General features: G+C 46.0%; 1 protein-coding gene across 4 annotated transcripts in view; it reads right to left on the bottom strand.

Moving 5' to 3' along the window:
* The window catches only part of MYO1B (myosin IB), a 188,330-nt gene that overhangs the window by 36,717 nt on the left and 130,686 nt on the right, over positions 1-20,927 (bottom strand). For all 4 annotated transcript variants that reach the window (XM_075530412.1, XM_075530411.1, XM_075530414.1 and 1 more), the window contains exons 10-15: positions 19,143-19,290; positions 18,825-18,943; positions 13,746-13,832; positions 12,592-12,657; positions 3,886-3,990; positions 2,100-2,162 (exon numbers count right to left, since the gene is read on the bottom strand). In XM_075530412.1, coding sequence (XP_075386527.1) covers positions 2,100-2,162; positions 3,886-3,990; positions 12,592-12,657; positions 13,746-13,832; positions 18,825-18,943; positions 19,143-19,290 — 588 coding nt within the window. The remainder of the gene's footprint in view (positions 1-2,099; positions 2,163-3,885; positions 3,991-12,591; positions 12,658-13,745; positions 13,833-18,824; positions 18,944-19,142; positions 19,291-20,927) is intronic.

Here is a 20,927-nt window from a genome sequence, read left to right on the forward strand (position 1 = left end):
TGGGTTAACTGTCATTCAGATGATTAAAGATGCAAAGAGAAAAAGACTTCTCGAAGGTGATATTTCTTGTTAGGCCCACAGTGACCCTGTGCACAATGGCCAGTCTTGCACCATCCTCAAAGACTAAGACTGAAACACGTCTAAAGTCAGAAACATATACAGTCTCTATAATACTTTGTCATCAACCAGAAAGCAGTCTTCTGGAGCTTATGTTTGATTCTCAGCTTGGGAGGGAAATTAGTTTCAGATGTTTCCAAACTGCTCATGTGTTCATTTCTTTTCTGGAGAGTGGGGGGTGGGGGGAGCTGCAATTTGGAAATCTGCTTTTAAATGATTAATGCAATCAAGCTGGTTTCAAGAATATCTGTTTAGAATAAAATGCTGGTTCCACTTAAAATTAATAACTGGATGGTAAAGGAGGGGAAACTTTGTTGTGTATTCAGAGCTTGCATATGATTTCTAAACAGAACCATAAATCGGAAATCTTCTACCTGATTCAATAAAGGCTGTGGAACCTTGGGTTGCCCCAATAGGCGGGTGCAATTCCAAAGCAAAGGGCCCATGGCGGCTCACAGTCAACCCTCCCGCTTCCACAGAGGCACAGCCTACCCATCCTCCCAGCTCTGAGCATCTACTCACTGGAGACAAAGCCCAGGGGGGAAGTGTGGGCTCTCAGGAATCAAGTGTGTTCCAAACAGCCCCAGAATAAACGTTATTGTTCAATGGAAGGAAGTATTTCCTCTATTTATGTACTTAGGTCCTGTGTGAACACCAGTTTTTGCAATCATATATGGGGATTTTTTTGGCTGAGATAATCAAGCTAAATTAAGTACAGTACTCCTTTTCCTCTACCCCGCCCCCACCCTTATTTTCTTGAAAGGAAATAATTAAGTACAATGTTATGCTCACGAAGGAAAATGTACTAGTCAGGAATTCTGAATGTTAACTTTCTCACAGCAAATTCCCTTGATTGCAAAATTTACCAGGATAACCTATAGTGGATCTCCAAATTTTAGAAGAGTTTCCAATTGCTTGGATGAAATTGCAGTGTTTCATTTCTAAGATAGTGCTGATTTTTCAAAACAATGTATATTTATATGTTAAAAAAGCAAAACAGCAATGGTTTAGCATGTTGTCAATGTCCAATTCAATCGAAGAGTCCATTCTTGGTAGCACATTTGAATACTGAGAAGAAATATTGTCTAATTCCGTAATTTCCAAAAGGATAGGTTTAAGATAAATAGGGAGTGATCCCTTACATTTATAGAAGCTGTGACTTCATTCAGGAGCATAGCACTCACCTCGCTGAGATGCCAAGTTCACAGTTAAAAGGACTGAGAGACAATCAAGCTTAGGTCACGAAAGCCAGGGCTGTAAGCAATGCTAAGACGAAAGAGCTTCCCAATTTTCACTTCTAAATTTATCTTCCAACAATTCATTTATTTACAGTAAATACAGACTGCAGTCTAAGATTCCGAAGGCCTAGTAAGAAGTATACAATATCTTTAACCACATGCGAAGTCTTTCACACACTTGGGTCACCCGAAAAACCCCGAGGCCTTGGCCACTGGAGAGTCACAAATGTAATATTCTCTGCATATTCCCAAGAGCCAAAGTCAGGTCTGCTTACACCTGAGCCACTTCAAGAGTCCTGCTAACTTCACCTCCAAACAGGTTCTTGGATCCTCTTTGATCTTACTATGAAGAGATCACTGGAGCTCTAGAAATCAAGTGGATTTTTCGCCTGGAAGAACCCTGGGGTGGCTGCTCTGAACCCCTCTGAGCGTGTTTCTGTTGCTGAGAACCTGGACTTCTGCCACACATGAGATGCTCTGCATGGGGACAAGGCCCTGGGCGCCCTTGGGGACCTTAGGAATCCTGCGGACATATGGAAATGCCTGGTATTTATGTGTCTGTTCAAGAATGGCATGTGATGTCTTATGGCTGCAATAAAGTCTCTAGAGCTCTGTAGTTCCTAAAAGCAATGTGTTCAAGTGTTGACAACATGAATGTTTACCGTGGAAGGCAGTGAGATCATTCACACATGATTATCATAACCCCAAAAAATTGTTTTCAGGAAGTTTTACTTAAGTACTCACATTTTCTATTAGGTCACAAATGATAGCATTATTGAAGTAGTCGATGTGAGTCCATTCTATGTCCTGAAAAGAAAAGCAAAATGTCACCAAGCGATATTACCTTTTATTATCTCACTAGAGTTTACGTCCTCTCTGCATGTATCTTACATAGAATTGGGACTGCAAAGATCATCCTCTGGTTTATCATAGCAGTCCACCCCTGACTCGGTCTTATTGAAATGAATGACCTTGAGCTGTCCCGAGACGGCCTCCCAGGCCACTCTCCCATCTGTGGCCATTTCCCATGTACTTCGCTGGGAAAGGGCCAAGTATCCACTCAAGGGGCCCTTAGGTCAATATTACTTTGTATAAATTTACAATGTTTATAAAGAAATAAGTCAGAACTTGATCCCAAGAATCTAAGGCTGGATGTTTCTGTTCATAAATTTTAATCACATTTAATTTTAGAAGACAACTGTATGAATAAAGGCAAGTTGAGATTATGCTGATATTCTGATATTTACAGCTGTAGGGGAAGTTAACTATTTCAAATATAAAGTAAGCCCAGTGCTAAGAAAATGTGTTCTCTACATAAAGACATGAAATTCAATCTACTGGTTCTAATACTACCTATGAAGCCAAGCCTGTGAGGCCCAATGTAACCATTCCATGCCCGCTTGCACTTTATCCCTAAGTGTAAACATTTATTTTTCTCCCAAGGGGAAGAAATTTAATTCATACACCAAGCGAGGAATCCTCCTATATACGCTTAGAAGTGTTTTAGAAAATTTGTACAAACTGTTTCCAGTTACAGATCAAAGTTGGAGCATTCTCTTTAAGATGAGAAGACAGGAAGAGATTGAATGGTGCTTTTAGGATGTTTATGTTACTAAAAGGTGCCAGGCAATGTTTCTAAAGCATAACAATCACTCTAGAAGAAGAGTGAAATGTTTATGATTTAGGGTAAACGGGTTGTTTTACAGAATCACAGGGAATAACTACCGCTTTTTACAAATCTATATTGAGAGGCAAAGGCAAAAACAAATGGAGTGTCCTTAATGGAGTCAAATGACACTAAAGCAAAGGAAGAAAAATAAGTAAAGTTATTCCTGAAATATTAAAGCCCCAAATTATATTCTAACTTTTCTGTCCAAACATTTGGAGGGGTGAGTGGGTTTACAGTTCTCCGAATTTTGGCAAATGTAAAGGTTACAGTGTTTGTAACTGCCACTATAATCAGTCCTCAGGATGGCGACAGGCTTGCACTTAAATCAGCGTGAACCGGCTGGAGGAAGACAGCAATCGATTCATAAATTGATGGCGCATGCTTCCTCCCAGTGTTCCCAGGCTTCCAGACACCTGGTTTTAGTGCTGTGCTGTTACTAAGCTCAGCGGAGACTCCATTTTTCTTTGTAATGAAAGGTTTATGACAACTCCGTCGAGCAAGCTGGATCAGCACCATCTTGCTCCGTTGGTGTCTCTGCGTCGCATTTCGGCAATTCTCACAATAGTTCAATGTTTTAATTTTTTGCACACTCAATAAGTGGTGTGAGCATAACTTCTATATGTGCCAGAAAACAATACCAAAAAAAGAAAAAAAATCTTGCGGCTTGGTGGTCTGATTCAACTTCTGCCAGGTGTGCATGTCCACCTGTGATTTCAAGTGGACACATGAAGGGCCTTCAAGGGGCTTGTGGACAAACTCATTCTCAACTCTTTGAAGCCCGCTTGCCGTTTCTAGAATGCAGAATCGAAGAGTGGAAAAGAAAAGAAGGCGCATGCATCTGTTAAAGTTCTTGAACGTTACCTCCCGTACGTACTCCTCCTGCTCTTCTTTAAGAGTGAGCTCAATGAAGATCTGCTGCAGTTTCTCGTTGCAGTAATTAATAATAAACTGCTCGAAGCTGTTGTCCTGTAGGAGAAACAGCAGAGAGCTTTGTCAGACATGCCACCAGTGGGCTGCGAGCCCCGACCGTCTGGCTTCGCCAGCCACGAGAAAGAGCGCACGGTGTCTGTCAGGCGCGACAGTGGCTCAGCACACAGCTCCGCGGACAGAAGCTTGCACATCGCAGGCACTTGAGAAATGGCCCGTGAAGAAGTGAACGAATGAAGGATACGCAACAAAGGCGGTATTTAAAGATGCAGACTTTAGTCGACACAGAGGCTTTCGAGACGTGGTTTTAAAACGTGATACGTTCCCCAGTGGAGGGCCCGAATGAACATAACCAGCCAGATTCACATTCTTTCACCCCAGTCCTTAAGCCCCTGGTCTCTGGGGGAACCTCGGAGCTCCAACACGGCTTCCTCGCCTGGCTGCTTACGCACCTCACGCAGGGTCAGGGGCTCCCATTCCAGCGAACCCCATGCGCTTTTCAAAAACCAGGACAGAGGGCGTCAGACAGGTCATAGGGAAGTGGAATTAAAAATCAGGGGATTCTCCCACACACGTTTTGAAGTCTCTGCGTGGTGTGTGTGTGTCTATGACGATTCCCTTCATGTCCCTCTGTCTCACTAGACGGCAAACTCCTTAAAGCGAGGCTTGACCCTGTCTTTGGTCAGCCAGAATGGAATGCCAAGCTTTGCATGGCAGCTAGCAAGGACTCACTTTACATGTGATGGGTCAACGAATGAAATTCCAGCAAAAAGGAGAACCGAAGGCACTAGTATAGCAAATCCTCCCGTCAGCTGGGAACCATCTCTCATCTCAGTCCACGGCTGTATCACTCGGATAGAACCCAACCGTCCCTCGTTCTACTAGCTGATCTCCTGAGACCTCGCTGCAGGAAGGCTGCTGCCTAAATAACCTGCAGAGCTTACTGTGTTGTTGGAGACATTGAAGGTACCAAGTGCACATTCGCTGAATGAAGAAGCTTAACACATTCTCATGGAAGAGCTAAATAAGGCACGGAAACAGGCTCATCTGCTCTTTCCACTTCCTTGCTCTGGAGTGGGGCTGGGGGAAACGTGGCGCTGCCCTCACCACAGTGGCCAGCCCAGCTCTAGGGAGCTATGAGAGGCCAGGGCAAATAGCGAAATTGAAGTCTCTGGTCTGTGTGCACACACACACCGAGCAAGGAGTCTCCAAAACGCCCTGTGTCGATAATGTTCTCACGTGCCATCAAGACCCGTCTTAGGGTACCATGGAGCAGAACTCAACCAACCCTGGATTTTCCTGACCGTAGCCTTGACAGACACAGAACATCAGTTCTTTCTCTGTGGTCAGGTGCGTGGGTTTGAACCGCAAACCCTTCGGGTCAGCAGTCAGGTACGGAACCACTGCACCACACGGGCTTCTCTCCACCACAAAGGAGACCAAGGAAAATTGACACGGAGATTTTAACAAGCTGACGGAAACATCCACTTTGGTCCTACCCAGGTCAAATCACGGTCAAATGCAGCCACCTGACCAGAATCTTCTAGAAGTCAACTGCGGATTTCTCACCTCTCGCAGTGAACTGACTCTCAAGAGGATGTTTTTACCTCTAAATAGTAAAGGGCCCACCCATATACACTAATCCTGACCGATCTTGTTAATGCTAAATTCAGCCATGGATCAAAGTTTGCTTTATTCATTTTTAGCTGGAATGTTCTTACTGAAGGGCAAAGACTTATGTCCAGTACTCTCAACAAACAGACCCTTAGAATATACTCTTCGACAGTCTTCAGTACTCAATTCCATACAAACTTCTAAAACCATATGCTCCAGTTCTCAGGGCCTAATAATTTCGAGGTACAACTCTCCTCAGTGCACAACACAGTAATAATAAGGGACCGTCCTGTACTCTCATCGGCATATGGCCATTCATGGAAGATAAAATTCGGTTTTCTTGGCTCGGTGAAATCAGTACTCCCACAGCACTACAACCGCATAGAGAAGACTTACAACTATAATTGAAATCTTAGTGGTTTAGATGAGCAGATCTTTGGTTTCTCCTAGATTCACAGGACACCTCTTCCTATTATTTATGAATCTGGGGTGATGGAGCTATTTGAATGAATGATGTGAAATCTTCAGAGAGCTGCTAAGGAGGAGGAGGAGGAGACAGAGGACAATAAGCAGTGTTTTGTGGCTCGCAGCACACATCGGAAACAGGACCATGAAATGTACACAAGCAGATGAGAAAATAGAGGTGAGGCTGCACGATTACAACACACTTGAATATTTAAGTCAGTGCCCAACTAAATTTCCCCTCAACACTGAGAAAATCCTGTGTGAATTCTACATTTTGTCTCCACACGGCTAATCAGCATCCATGTAAGGCAAGACTCACAGCGGAGCAGCTGTCGACACGGGAGCATGCAAGAGAGTAGCACTGCAAACAGTCGATACTTACTGCAGTCTGTTGCAAAAAGGGACAGATCATACAAAAGGCAGTCAGTCCTTACGAGAAATGGACTTCTAGAAGCAAATGCTTGTTGTTATTCAGGGTCGCAGAGCACTGCTTTTAAACACGGAGGCTGGACTTTTGAATGGGTGTGAAACTTTGGATCAAGCCACACAAGCTCCATCCATTCAAAAGATGGGACCACAATAGTTACACGTGGCGGCGAAAGTACGGTCCTACTACTTAAAGCTAAGTTCAGGATAAAAACAATCTGACCGAAATAATGCTAAGTCATACATTTGCTTAAGTCCCAAAGCTTCCTAATCGAGCGATCTATATTTCTCCATTCACATGCAAGATAAAGGCAGGCGACAGAAACCCACAGCCCATACCCACCCTGAAAAAGTCAGTGGACAGGTCATTGAAAGAGAGGAGGGACACAGCATGATCCAGAAGCAGCCACCTCTCCCCTGCCCCAGGATTGCGAGGTGCTGCGCCTCCCCTCCCAAAACAAACAAACCAAGTGGAAAGGCGAAGAGCATTCTCCCCAAAACGGCCTAAGAACACAAACTTGACTGATTCCGCTGGTCCCAAACCAAAGCACACAAAACTAGAATCATACGTTATCTGTGCTGACATCCCAGCATCTTCTGCAAATACACCTTCAGTTCCCAAAATCTGACATCAAATGAAATATGTAATTAACCGTACCTTTTAACTTGAATACATTATAATGCTATGTTCAGCTACCTTGTTTCCTGTACACATCATATAATATCCACCTGGCAGTTCCTTCCCCACCCATCATCTCTAAGACAAGGGGTAGAGCTGCCACTGCCACTTCACCATTTTTCTGTTTATTATTTTAGAGTACAAAATATGAAAAAATATTCGTAGACCTTAATGGCAGTGAAGGACAATACCTAAGAGTAGGCACGCGTTTTCTGCTCTTTGAAGGAAGCTCCAGAATGTTCGAAGGAAATCCTAGAGGTTTCCCTCTGTATGTACTGGACACTGATAATATCGTGAGCACTTGCTGTCCCAGTCTGCAGTTGGGAAATAAGGGTGCAGAAGCCAGACACCCCGCTGCTTCCCTGTGCTCTCTCGGCCAGTCCGGGTGGGGACGGTGCCGTTCCGAGCTTCATTTGAGGGAATGGGACAATGGGAACTCCTGGAGGTACTGGTTTGAAGGGGCACCCACCCCAAAGCTCTGGCCTTACCACTCAGCGAGGATAAGATGATGAAGAAAAATCCCAAGGATGAAACATGGAAAAGAGATGAGTCACATATTTGAGCAAGCTGCTGCCCACTTCCTCTTGGGAGACTCTGATTCATGAGATTGATACATGGGAGAGGTGCCAGGCTCCAGGACACACGGCTGTTTATTAACCAAAAAGGGTCCATTGTAAAATCTGTCACTTAAGTCAGATGATTGTTATCAGATTCAGCCTCGCTATTTTAAAAAGAGGAAGGTAGCCTGTGTTGAAAAATCAAGTGTTGTTTAACATATAAATGGGGAAATTGAGTCATGTGCCTGGACAGAGACGGTGGCACCCTTGAGATTATGGCCCCGGGTCACCCTTCAGGTCTGGAATTGAACTCATCCTGGAGTTAGAACAACCAGCCATCTGAGGAGACAGGGCGGCCTTTCCGTCAAGCCAGAGTTCAGAGAGTAAAGAAAGAGGAGAAATGAAAACAAGAGCCACTGGGAGGGCCTGGCCCAGGGAGGAAATGGCAACTTCAGAGTTGAAACAAAATGTGTGTGAATTGTTGAATGTCAGACTGTAAACTCACACCTAATTCACAATACAAAAGGTTTTTTTTAAAAGGATAAAATTTTAGAAGCCTCCTGCTTAGCATGTAACGTTGTTCTCATTGCTACCTACTTACTTCCATCAAGTAAATTTTAAGAAAAAGGGTTCCTAAATGTGCTCTTCATAAATATGAGTCAAACAATCCAATTGGAGGAGCATCGCCCGAGAGCAGGGGCCAGGCTGCAAACCCGGTGCTGTTGGGGGCGCTGCTGTGCCGGTTTGGCAGCGCGGGGTCCTCCCCACGGAGAGTAGGAAGGCCACAGGCCCTTCTCCAAGGGGACAGCTGGATGACGAGAACTACTAACTCTTGGGTTCGCATTGAGTGCTTCTCCATTTGCACTACCAGGGCAAAAATGCTCTTTACATTTTCCATTTTAAGTATTAGCAGTTCCCAGTGAACTAGCCATTTCATATCAGCAGATAAAGCCTTAAAAAAAAAACCAACAAAATCCATTTAGACTGGTCAGCTCCCTTGTTAATCTATGTGCCGTAAAGAGCGGCATTTGGTCTTTGATGGAGATGCTCCCAATGTTTCTCAGGGCCCCCAGGCCATGCTTTCAGATATAAGAAAGTCCAAGCCTGATTGTACCACTTTGGAGTACTTAAGAGTTCTCATTGTTTCCTGTGGGAAGTCGGACATCTCTTCTGCAAGAGTTATGGCTAGATTATTTTCCCTCTATGCATTGTGATCCACGTCAACCATATCCGTGGGTGCTATGCTAAACTTCTTCCCCCAACTGCCATCAGATCACATGCAGCCAGCAGGCAGTTATTCACACCGCTGCCGTGGGAATGTCTGGTAGTCTCCGTGTTTCAACACCTCGTGCCTGGAGGGATGAACCAGCTTCCCTCTCCTGTTAAAGAAGCACCAGAGGGAAGGAAGGGCGCCCACCGGTTCAGCTCCAAGCCATTTTTCATGGGAACTATCTAGTGGGATCATGAGGCTGAATGAGCATTACACACAAAACCAAAGAATGCTCTGGATTTTTACTGTCCAGTTTTAAGCTAATGCCCAGGAAATCTCTAAATGCCTTCAGGCTTTTTTACTAAACATCAAAGGCAAAAGTCTATCATACACTGTAAGATAGGAAATACCTGCAGCCATGTTCACTTTGCATTGATGAGAATCCTAAATACACCTTCTCAGCACTCTCCTTACACCTGTGCTTTAGCCTGTGGCACTTTGGAACCCTTAAGGGTCTGGTTTCCTGGCGTTCAACACTATGGGTTTCCTGTATTTCAGTGTTGTAACAACAACAACAAAAACGAAAACACAGAATGGCATCTGGTGTGTGTGCGTATACATTATACAGTAATATTTATTTCTAATTCTGTCGCAAAGAATAGGTCAAAGTATCCCTATGCACCTAACTAAATCTCTATTCTGGCTTCCCAAAATAAACTAGGGTAGAGGTTATTGGATAGTCACACATGTAAAACACTCATTTTGTGACGGGTTAGCCAGAAAAATAGAGAGCCAATTAATCATAAAGGAAAACGCATCTTAATTCTTCCAACATTCATGCAGAAGGAGGAAGTGGAACGTCCGTGATCGTATGGCCAACATTCGATGTGCTGGGAACCTACGGGGCAGACTGGACTTGGTCTTGGCTAACGTGCTGTTTAAAAGAGCACAACTGTACACTGCTCAGTTTTAAAGGAATTATATAAAGACTGTGTGGAGGCATGGAGAGAGAGTTCACAATGGTGCCTCATGCAGAAGTCCAAGGGCGTGAACGCAGGATATGTGTGGGATTTCTAGTCCACTCAGTAGAAACTGGTTAGGACAGCAGCTGACATCAACCTTGAGCTTACCGTCGAATCGCCTGGAGAGATGCCAGTGCCCCGGCTTGTGGATTCGGTTTCATTGATTGGGGTGGTGTGATGGGGGTACCTGGAATGACTGGGGTTCTAGAAGTTCCCCCAGGGAATTCCAATGTGAAGCTAAACTTGAGATTCTTACTAGGGATTCCTCTGTAGAAAGCAAAAGCCACTGGAAATACACGAGGGGGCTTCAGAAAGTTTGTGGGAGGGGGGTGGGATTAAAAGATCATGGACATTTCCCACAAACTTTTGAAGCCCTCTTACCAGCAATTTCCCTTGTTGTGAGGATGCCATAACTTGAGGAAGCAGGTCATGTCGAACAAGACAGGCTTCAAGTAACCACAAGCAACATAGATTTCAGAAGCACATTTCTCACAGAAAGCATCTCTTTATCAACAACATCCAACTTCAGCTAGTATTAGGGTTTTTATCAACCATATTAAAAAATTATTTTCATTGATCATCATTTTTGCATTCACCATTAAATAACTTATCAAGCCTTCCAATGGCTTGCTTGCTTGCTCTTCCCCACGATCTTTTTTAATTTTTATTTTTCCCAATTTGGCTACCCAATTGGAATCATATTTTCTTCACCAAAATTAATACCTATTTACCCTCTAGCCTATTGTTTCCCCTTTCTACCCTCCCCCGCCACCCGCACTTCTGGTAAGCAAGCACACACACTTCAAAAAAAAGAAATCTAGCTTCCTAATAAGAGCGTCCTCCCAGATAGGATGGTAGCCCCAGTGGTTTAGTGGTTGATCAATTGGGCTGCCAACCCAAGGTCAGCGTTAGAAATCGCCAGCCACTTCTCGGGAGAAAGACGGGGTTTCTACCTATAAAGAGTTCCCGTCTTGGAAATCCTTCACCCGGTCCTGTAGGGTCACGGTGAGTTGGAATGACAGTGAGTTTGTTGGATTTGACGAGATGCGTCCTCAGCTGACAAAAGTCCTTAGTCTTAGGACCAAGAAAGCAATGAATGTGGGAAGGAAAAGCCATTTGTTAGAAACGCCGGGTCTAGCTGAAGGGAATGCACTGACCCTGGGAAGAGGCTCACTGGAAGAGCCTCCACCGTGGGCCGCTCAAGTTTGTCTAGGAGTCTGTGAACTGGATTTCCTGGGTCCTGTATTCCTCTCTTGGTGGGCCTTCTGTGAAAGGCCTAGTCGTTAAAGAATTCCCAGATGAATAACTAGAGGGCGGTAACGGAGACAGGAAGAACCCACTTTATTTGACATTTCCAACCCAACTAAAGGGCTGCAAAGGGTGTTTCCACATGCCTGTTAGTCATAGTGACTTTATGGGGTTTCTGAGACCGGCAGTCTTCACGGGAACAGATAGCAGGCTTGTCTATTTGACCTGCTCATCGTAAGCTGAGCAACCCAATGTCTAACCACAGCACCACCAAGCGGGGTGTCAAACTCAATTAAAACAAGCAACTTTGATTTTGTGATTTTGTTTGTCTTCAGTAGTTAAAGGGTTAACAAGCTCCCCTAAGCGCTATTTTCTTCATAATAATTTTTCTATTTTCATTTTATTTCAGAGCATTGTGGGCCACAAAAATGACCTCTGTGGCCCGGGGGCCGCCAGTGTGACACCCCTGGTCTGCACCACAAATGTTAACATCCTATCCACTGCCATTGAGTCAATTCCAACTCACAGTGACCCAGCCGGGCAGAGCAGAACTGCCCCTTTGGACTTCCAAGCCTTTATATCTTTAAAGGATGAGTAGAATGGCTTATCTCTTCCGTGGGGTAGCTGGTGAGTTTGAACTGCTGCCTTTATGGTTAGCAGCCCAACCCACAACCCATATTTTAATATAAATATGTGGCTTTAAAGTATTTAATTTGTAATACGCATGGAGTCTTTAAAAAATTCAGTGTGAACTTTGGCAGAAAACTTTGACAGAATTCATATCGCAAGATCGCAGTTCAGTGAGTCCTTTACAAGATCCTATCAAAATCCCAAACCAGCGAGTCAATGGCGACTCACAGTGACCCCGCAGGAGAGAGCAGAACTGTCCCATGGTGCTTCCAATGCCGCCTTCTTGGCAGAAGCAGGCTGTCATGTTCTTTTCCACGGAGTGGTTGGTAGCTTTGAACCTGTGACCTCTCAGTTAGCAGCCAAATGAATCATCAGAGCTTCTTGCATGAGACCTTCTAATCTTCTAATCTCAACCCTCCCTCTCCGAGTCTCAGAGAGATGAAGTAACCAGCGACGGCCAGTCCACGACTAGAAATTGGTCCCTCATCCCTGATGAGGTATCCAACCTGCCTCACTTCCCAAACAACCTACCCACAAACCAACGGCTACAGGTGGCAGGTTAGAATGCTCACTCCCGGATGATGTGCAGAAAGGTACTTTGACATGTCACTGTCTCTACACGCTGGCACTGTAGCACCACACAGGCATAAACCCACGCTGTCCCATTAAGAAAGCTCCTGTACATGCGAAGCTAGTACTTCTGATAGATGCAATCGGTAGGATACACGACTGCATTTCCAAGTGTTCCACTTCAATAACAGTGCTACAAAATAATAATTATCGTCTTACCTCAAAAATTTCAAATCCATAAATGTCCAAAACACCCATGACCTTCTTTCTTACTTTTGTCTGGGCCTTGAAAAAGAAGTTTCAAATTACAGACGGTTATAGCCATGAGGCATGACTGAACACAAAGCACAGCAAAGAATACAGCTATACATTACAACTTAATTCTGCTTCTTTACCAAGCGAGTGATGGCAATGTTCCTTCGAATGTACCATAGGATGTGAGTGTGGAGTGGTTCAGAAGTTTTAATAATAAATGAATTATTTAGAGAAAACATTTTCTTTCTCTCCCTCTCTCACTGTCCATTCGCTTTCACCGAGGACCCTATAGGGCACGGCAGAACTGTCCTGTGGGTTTCTGAGACTAACTTTATACAAGAATAGAAAGCCTCATCTTCCTCTCACAGAGCGCATGGTGGTTTTGAACTACTGACCAAGTGGTTAGGAGCCCGACTCGTAACCCCCTGTGCCATCAGGGCTCCTTGAAAAGAAAGCATTAAAAAAATAACAAAATTCATTTCCATTGAGTCAATGCTGACCCAAAGTGACCCTATAGGACAGGGTAGAACTGCCCCTGTAGATTTTTGAGACTTTTACTGTTTATGAGAATAGAAAGTTCCATCTTTCTCTCAAAAAAATGTTGGAGGTTTCAAACAGCCAACCTTGGGGATCGCAGCCCAATGTGTATCCATTACACCACCAGGGCGCCAAAGAAAGAAAGCATTAGTGGTGCTTAATCAGGAGGGCAGATCTTTGTGAGTGGGCAGGGTCTTTCCAAAGCAACTAGCCCAATATGCTCATTTTACAGAAGAACAAAGTAGTGCCTTGAGAGGTAATGCGACCATCGTGACCAAATGTTGATTTACAGCTAGTTAGTAGATGGCCAGAGCAGGGAGTGGGGGTGCTGATTCTCGACGGAGTAACTCTGCCAAGAACATCAGACTACCCACTCGTGAGACAGAGCCCTACCACCTGGCAAAATGAGATAGGCATATAGTCTCTGACAGAGTTTAAGCCTACATAAGGTAAATTCCCTTTCATGAAAAATTGCTATACATTGTTATCATCTTTCTGACTATAGAATTAGACTCTCTTTAACTGCAGGCTCCCTCTGTGACGCCGGCCGGCTGATGTATCTGGTGACAGAACACGGGTACCTTAATGCTTTCGTTGATTCGGTTCACCAGCCACGAGAAGAGCCTGCTGTAGAGGTTTTTGGCCAGCGCGTCCCGGGCATAGTAAGCCTGGTGAAAAAGAAGAGACACTCAACACCCACAATCACCACAAGGCTTCACTTCAATGAAACTATAAAGACACTTTAAAGGATACTTAACACTGTTTTATTTCCAGTTTCTTTTCAGAACGGGTTTGGTTACTTTCTGAAGGAACAGTCAAGCCCATAAAAGAGTTAAGCAAACTGGTCGTACCCAGTTATTTTACACTTTTTCTCATTCCAAGAAACGAATTCTAAACATTTCAAAAGTGTTCTCAACAAAAACATTCACCTCGATGTTAACAGGACAAAGAAAACCGGAGGGGCCCTGAAGTGCAATAACAGGGCGAGAGGGGTCAGGAAACTCAGAGCAGAGGATGTGACATCACGCACGCGCTGCCATGGAGTACGTGCCAGCGGGGCCAGCACCAATCGTGTGAGAGTTGAGTCATGAAACAGAAACTGCACGTGATGTCGGACGTGGAGGGAGAAAAATAAACTATGCTACCAGGACAGTGACAATTCTTTTCCCCTAAGCTCCTACTCTGCCTTAACTGCGGCTGTGTGCTACCTGCGTCCAACAAACATCACTCCAACCAGAAGCTGACCGAGGGCAGCAAGTCATTCTGAAAACTGTTCTGTATTATATTTTTTCAAGTGTCTATTCACAACCAATGGTAATCTTGGCTGCTTCTTTCAAATATGGGCTGCAAAATTCAATGTTTTCCAAGGACCGTCTGATGGAAGTGGAAGAGTGGCAGGCAGGGTGCAGTCCAGGCGAAAGGCACTTAAGTAAAAAAATAAAATGAAGTGAAATAAAATAACAACAAAAAAACACCCCTTCAGTCAGTGAAACACGACTAATGCTTTACCCCTCTAGCTCAATGGTTCTCAATCTTCCTAAAGCCGCGACCCTTTCACACAGTTCATGTTATCGTGACCCCCCCAACCTTAAAATTGCTTTCGTTGCTACTTCATCACTGTAATTTCGCAACTGTGATGAATCAGGCGACCCCTGTGAAAGGGTCGTTCAAACCCCCCCAAAGGGGTCGCGACCCAGAGGTTGAGAACCGCTGCTCTAGCTGGATCTCCACGCCCAGGCCTGGCCATTTGCGTTCCATGCCTTGCACGGTCTGGGTTCAGGTAACTTCATCTTCACAGGCAGGAGGTCTGGTGGCACAATGGTCCAGTGTGTGGCTGTTAACCGAAAGGTCAGCAGTTCACACCCACCTACCACTCCATGGAAACAAAGGCCTAGTCATCTCTCTGACAGCCCAGGAAGCACGAAGGGGCAATTCTCCTCTGTCACATGGGGTCAACATGGGTCTGAGATGACTCAACAGCACCCAAGGACACCATCTCCATAAAATTATCCAATAAAGAAACTGGGCAGGGATTTTGATTGCCCCTTGAGGCTCTCTAAGGAGGTGGGAAGGCACCGAGTGCTGCTGAATTACTACCCCACAGGTTAAGGGCCGTGCTGGAAAGACCGTGAAGTTCCCAGGGGAAATCTACCAGATTGCAAGGCGATTGGGTCTTGTTGGTGTTCATAGTGCTCCCTGAGAAAGTCCTGGGCACTCTGCTCCTGAGTGGCAGGGTCTTGGGTAGCGGATAGGGAGATGTCCCTCTCCGTGCCAAGGCACCCCTACCGGAGGTTGCTGCAGAGTCAGGTGAGCCCAACCAGCCATAAAGGCTGAAGGGCCTGCCTTGAGAGAGAGGAAGCCAGTACACTTGGGAGGGCCCCAGTCTAGGCCAGGTGGGCTTACTTCAGCCAGTGGGGTCAACCAGTACGTCTCCCAGCAGAGGGCCCTGAAAAGCCAGGACCGGGAACCCACTGCCCTCTTTCCCAGCTGCTCCTTGGCTGTGCTGCGGTTTCTATGGCCTCGGGTCCCCACATGCAGGTGTGGGGTGCCCTGAGGATGCCTGTGTAAACCCCGAACCTTCTTCTGTCCTTTATAAAAACTCACTTGGATCCCACACCAGGCCTCGGTGTGAATTCTTTTTCTTGCAAGGCCAAGGACCCAGGAATCTAACCAGGCCAGGTGGAGAAACAAGAGATGCAGCCAGCCTGGAGCTCAACTGCAGGGGCTCACACAGAGACAAACCAGCCCGAGTGGAACAACCAGGAGCCACGCCCAGGGGAGGAAAAGAGGGTGCTCCGAGAATAGGGGCCAGGGGCCGCTGCAACCAAATGGTTACTGCACTCAGCTGCTGGCAGGGGAGGTCGATCGATCGGAGGTTTGAGCACCCCACAGGGGCCACAGAACAAGGCCTGGTTATGTACACGTGAGCCAGTGGCCACTGAAAGCACCAGGGAGCGCAGGTCTACTCTGACACGCATGAGCCCGGAGGAACCAGAATGGCCTTGCGGGCATGGCGACACGCAATCCAGCAGGGCTTCCTGGAGAACAAGCTGCCAGCGAGGGCCAGTGACCAGCGGCGGACAGAGAGAGCAAGGCCCCAGGACACGGCAGGCCCACAGGAGCGAAAGCACAAGCTGACTGCGCACAAAGCAGGGCCCTGACAGAGGGGGCAGGGGATCCGCTGAGATCAGCAGGTCGGGTTGCTCCCCCAGTCTGTCAGGGAGCGGGAGCATAAACTCTGCCTGAGTTTCCCCACCATCCTATCTGGGGAATGATCTAAAATGCCTGAGGGAAAATGAGGCCTGGGGCAGTCATGATGAGAAGAATGGAAGCTATGAGGGCGAGGTCCTAAGAGAAACCCCTTCTCCCTGCAATCAAAACTTGCCAGGCAACAAGATGAGAAGGTCAATAGAACCAGATACTCTGAACACTAGCTATGCTGAAAGCCAAACAAACAAACACAGCTCTTGACAAAGAACCTGACTAATTGTGGACTGCAAGCCAAAGTCTTTCAGGCCAAAGGTTTTTAAATGTGGAAATTTTACCCAGCAATGCCAGGCAGCTCAGTAAGCTTTTAAAGTATAAGGCACCCAGGCCTGGTTTGAGTAAATGATTAAAAAGCAAGCATCAAACACAATAAAAACCACACACACACACACACACACACACACACACACACACCGTGTGCATGTATGTATTCCTAAAGGTGCCACAATGCAGCTCTTTTCATCACATCATTACATACCTAACTCTCAGGGGCCACTGAAAGTTACCCTCAAGACAGTGACCTCCACAGAGTCCCCAGACAGCAGCATCCTCTTCCTCATCTGAAATGCAAATTAGTTGGTCCCTCCACACTCCTGATTCAAACACCCAGGGCCTGCAGCAGGCACACTCACCGGTCCTCGGAGTCTCGCCCTCTGAGAAGCCTGCTGCAAGACTCGGCATAACCTTTCCAGCCACCTTCCCATGCCCTTTCCTTGTTATCTGTTAGCCACACAGAATCAGGCAAAGGGGTGGGTGGGGGGACAGGACAGACAGGACTGCAGGGTGAGGCTGACAATGGACGGAATTTCTAGCACAAAGGGGAGGTGGAGGCACCTTTCCCCCATGCTTCACCAGCACAAAGGAAGGTAAAAGGCAGGTTAGACACACGGTTCTTATCCCTGCAAGAGATGGCACCGGTGAAAGTGTGGGCAGGGACAGACAGCATGTTCACATGATCTTCTCAATGGCTGAAGTGACCCTCGGTTTAGAGATCTGGACACAGCATGATCTCTGGGGTGCAGGGGGTACACCGACCTGGAAAGGGCGGGTATGTTACAGAACACCAGCTAGTAGGAGACTTGCTGGAAAGCCAGCCAACAGAAGGTTCACCGTTCATGGGATAAAAAACCCAGCTCTTCATTCCCATGGGGCCCTTGGTTAGCCGAGGCCCTCAACCAACTCATTCTGTTGAAACCTTTTATCTGCCTCTGGTCTGAAAACTGTCCCTTGAACGAATTCTTTTTGTAAGATGGACACGAACTGAGAAAGAAGCTTGAAATCTTGGACTGACTCCTGATAACATATCACTAGCTACAGCCAAGCTGGATTAATCTTTTACATCACATCCACTGCACACCTGGTTAGTCTCATCCCTCCAGTGTACCAAACAGAGGCTTTCTCAGTGACGGGTCCCTCCCTCCTGTTAATATTTTCAAAGTAAGCAAGTTGAAGTCGCAAACGATGGAGGGAGAACCATGCAGAAGGCAAGAAACCCACTCAGGCTCCCCTGAGAGACGTCCAGGACCTGTCTGAGGCATCCGCAGGGTGGTTGAGAGGAGGTGCCAGGTAGGAGAGATGCTAACAGCACAGATACGAAGACGAATAGGTTGATGAAGGGAGTGGGATGAGAATGATTTTTCAAGCTTCCATATTGGGTAACAGGATAGACATCTTTATTTTACAAACAAAACAAAGGGGCTCACAGAAATTATTTATGGAATCCAAGTTCACAACAGCATGCAGCTGGCAGAACGGGGAAGAGGTACCCAACCTACAGTCCAGGGTTCTTACTCCGTATCATCAATCTTGCACCCGTCCCTGCTCAGCTCCCCATCACAGAATCAACATGATACTCCCCTTGTCTACCAGAAGAGACTCCAATCATCAAATACATAGTAATAAATCGTGATCAGCACTGGAGATACACTGAAAGCAGCCGTCTATGTCCTGGGCTATTGCACGTCTCTTCAGAGCTTCCTGCATATCCCATCCCTTCCCTTCTCTCCAGTCTTCTCCACACACAGCTAGCCCATCCTTTTGAAATACAGGTCAGTCGTGCCCCTCATCTTTCCACAACTTCCAGTCATTTCCCATCTCACGTAGACTGTTTCCTTCACTCTCATCTCAATGGCTCTCCCTTATCTTGGTCGACCTTTCCTCTGTCCCCTGCACTTACACCTGCTATTGCTGCTTGACTTAGGGATTAGGCCTACCGATTCTTTAATTCTTCCTGCTAGTACTTGTTAAGCTCCCCAAAAACAGAGGCTTTGACCTGTTTAACAATACCTAGAATCTGCTACAAAGACACTGAAGCTAAATTTTTTATTTCACTTACACAGAAAGACCGTAGACTTTCATGGAAACGTTTCTTCTGAAAGTTAAAGGTCACCTACCTGAGCCACATTCAGCGTGGTGGACACCTTCTCCTGCTTGGCCTCGACTGTTCGGAAACTGAACGCCCGCTCTAGAACTGATTGATCGATGCTGGTCAACTCACAAATTTCTTTTAACTCTGCAGGGAGGACACACAATGGGTACTGGCACCGTGTTCAGGGCTCATGGCAGTTTTGTTTCTGGCATTCACGAGGAGCAGTATACAATGAGGAAATCAAAACACATGCAATGACACGGCTGTTCAGTTTCAAATCAATGAAAGCAAAGCTGAGGAAGCGGGGCAAGTTCCAGACACGGCTGGCTCTGCACGGCCTCACCGTTCTTGTCTTTGATTTTGCTCTCATCCAGGCCGTTCACTCGGGACTCGGGCTTGAACTCGATGTTCCCCAGTTTCAACACCGCCGCCACCACCTCCAAGACAGCGTGGGCCTCGTGGTCCATAAAGCCCACAATCTGCATGGCGTTCTGGAAGAACGAAAGAACAGCATCTGCTTGCTCTCTGCTCGTCTGTTGCTGTTGTTTTAAGATAAATATTACACGTCTATTCCAGCGTTGGGGCATGGGGCGGGGGGCACATCTTTGAAAACAACTTTCAAAAAGGCACAGTATGGAAGATCTGCTATAAAACCAGTCTGGGCTCAGTCTTGTTCAGTGGGCTACACGTGTCTGATTCAAAGAGCTCTGGGAGCTACTCACAAGATACGGTGAAAGCAGACCTACAGAGAGGAGGAACCGCCTGAGAACAGAGCTCTGTGTCTACCTACACACACCCCTCCCCCTTCTATCTTAGCAACTGAGTACACTAAACTATTGCTGCGATGATTTATTCCAAACAAAACGTGTGCAAACACGTCTCTCTCAGTGGATGGCGTAGACATGGTCTCTCAGTAATTCATTTGTCTTGGTCTCATTAGAGTATCTTAAAAAAAACCTGATTGAATCAAAACAATGGTTTCTGAGGAGATCCTCTGGGCCTAAATTCAAAGCAGACCTCTGCTCAGAAAATTATGGAGACGATTTTTTTAAATGGATTCCAAAAGGGCAGTCTTAATAGACGTTATCAAACACAGGGCGATCAGGAGGGCTATTATGGAGAAGTTTGCTGAAAACTGCAAACTGCATTGGTGAGGGGGAAGAGCCAGGAGAGGTACCCCAAGGGATTCTCTATCATTACAAGGCACCTCTTCTTTCTGAGGACAGAAAGGACTAGCCTGTGGTCCCTTACAGCTCTGATCTGGCCTCTCCCGACTTGTGATTACAAAAATTCAAAGAATGTTGAAAAGACACAGGCTTTGAGCTCCTCAAGGATGCAAAATCCACCATTTGTAAACTCAAACTCACGCACAATGCCATCGAGCCAATTCTGACTCAGCAAACTGTTTGGACCTTGTGTGAAGTTGAAGAGCACAGATTTCTTCAAAGAAGGGTTCTCAACATGCACGGCCATCAAGTCCATGCTGGCTCAGTCTCCCACTGTTTACTGAACTTGGAAGCCTAGCCTCTCTTTCCAGGAGTGCCTGGCAGTCCAACTGCGGACTACGAGGACAGCCCAACGAGTGACCACTACACCACCATGGCTACAAAGAAGGAGACATCACCTTCAGAAGCGCACAGACCTCAATGAAAGCTGCTACATCAAGGAACAACAAAACCTCTGAGTCTGTAAATACTCATAGGAGCAAAAAGCCTCGTCTTTTTCCAATGGAGAGGCGGGTGGATCTGAACTGCTGACTTTGCTGTTAGCAATCTGACATGGAAGCCACAATGACACCAGCGCTTTCAGATTTTAATATCTTTGCTTAATAAAAATTTCTGTGATATTTTTGAACATTTTTTTATTCACCCTCAGGGGTGAACGTATGTGTGTGTAAAGAGAATGGGTAAGAAACCCCACATCCCTTCCGATCCCCCTCAGCAAGTCTTGTTTTAGTGCTGAATTGGCCCACAGTGCCCCTACTTAGTCTCCACCAGCTGCGTCATTAAAAGTACACCCCAGATATAAAAATCAAGTCATTACAGAAGTAATTTCCAAAGTGGCACATAAACACCCAAAAGGGGAGAGTTACGTGGAATAATTTCCTTTTCTAATGCATGTGGAATGC

Source organism: Tenrec ecaudatus, chromosome 13 (assembly GCF_050624435.1).
Source record: "Tenrec ecaudatus isolate mTenEca1 chromosome 13, mTenEca1.hap1, whole genome shotgun sequence".
In the NCBI taxonomy this organism is placed as follows: domain Eukaryota; kingdom Metazoa; phylum Chordata; class Mammalia; order Afrosoricida; family Tenrecidae; genus Tenrec; species Tenrec ecaudatus.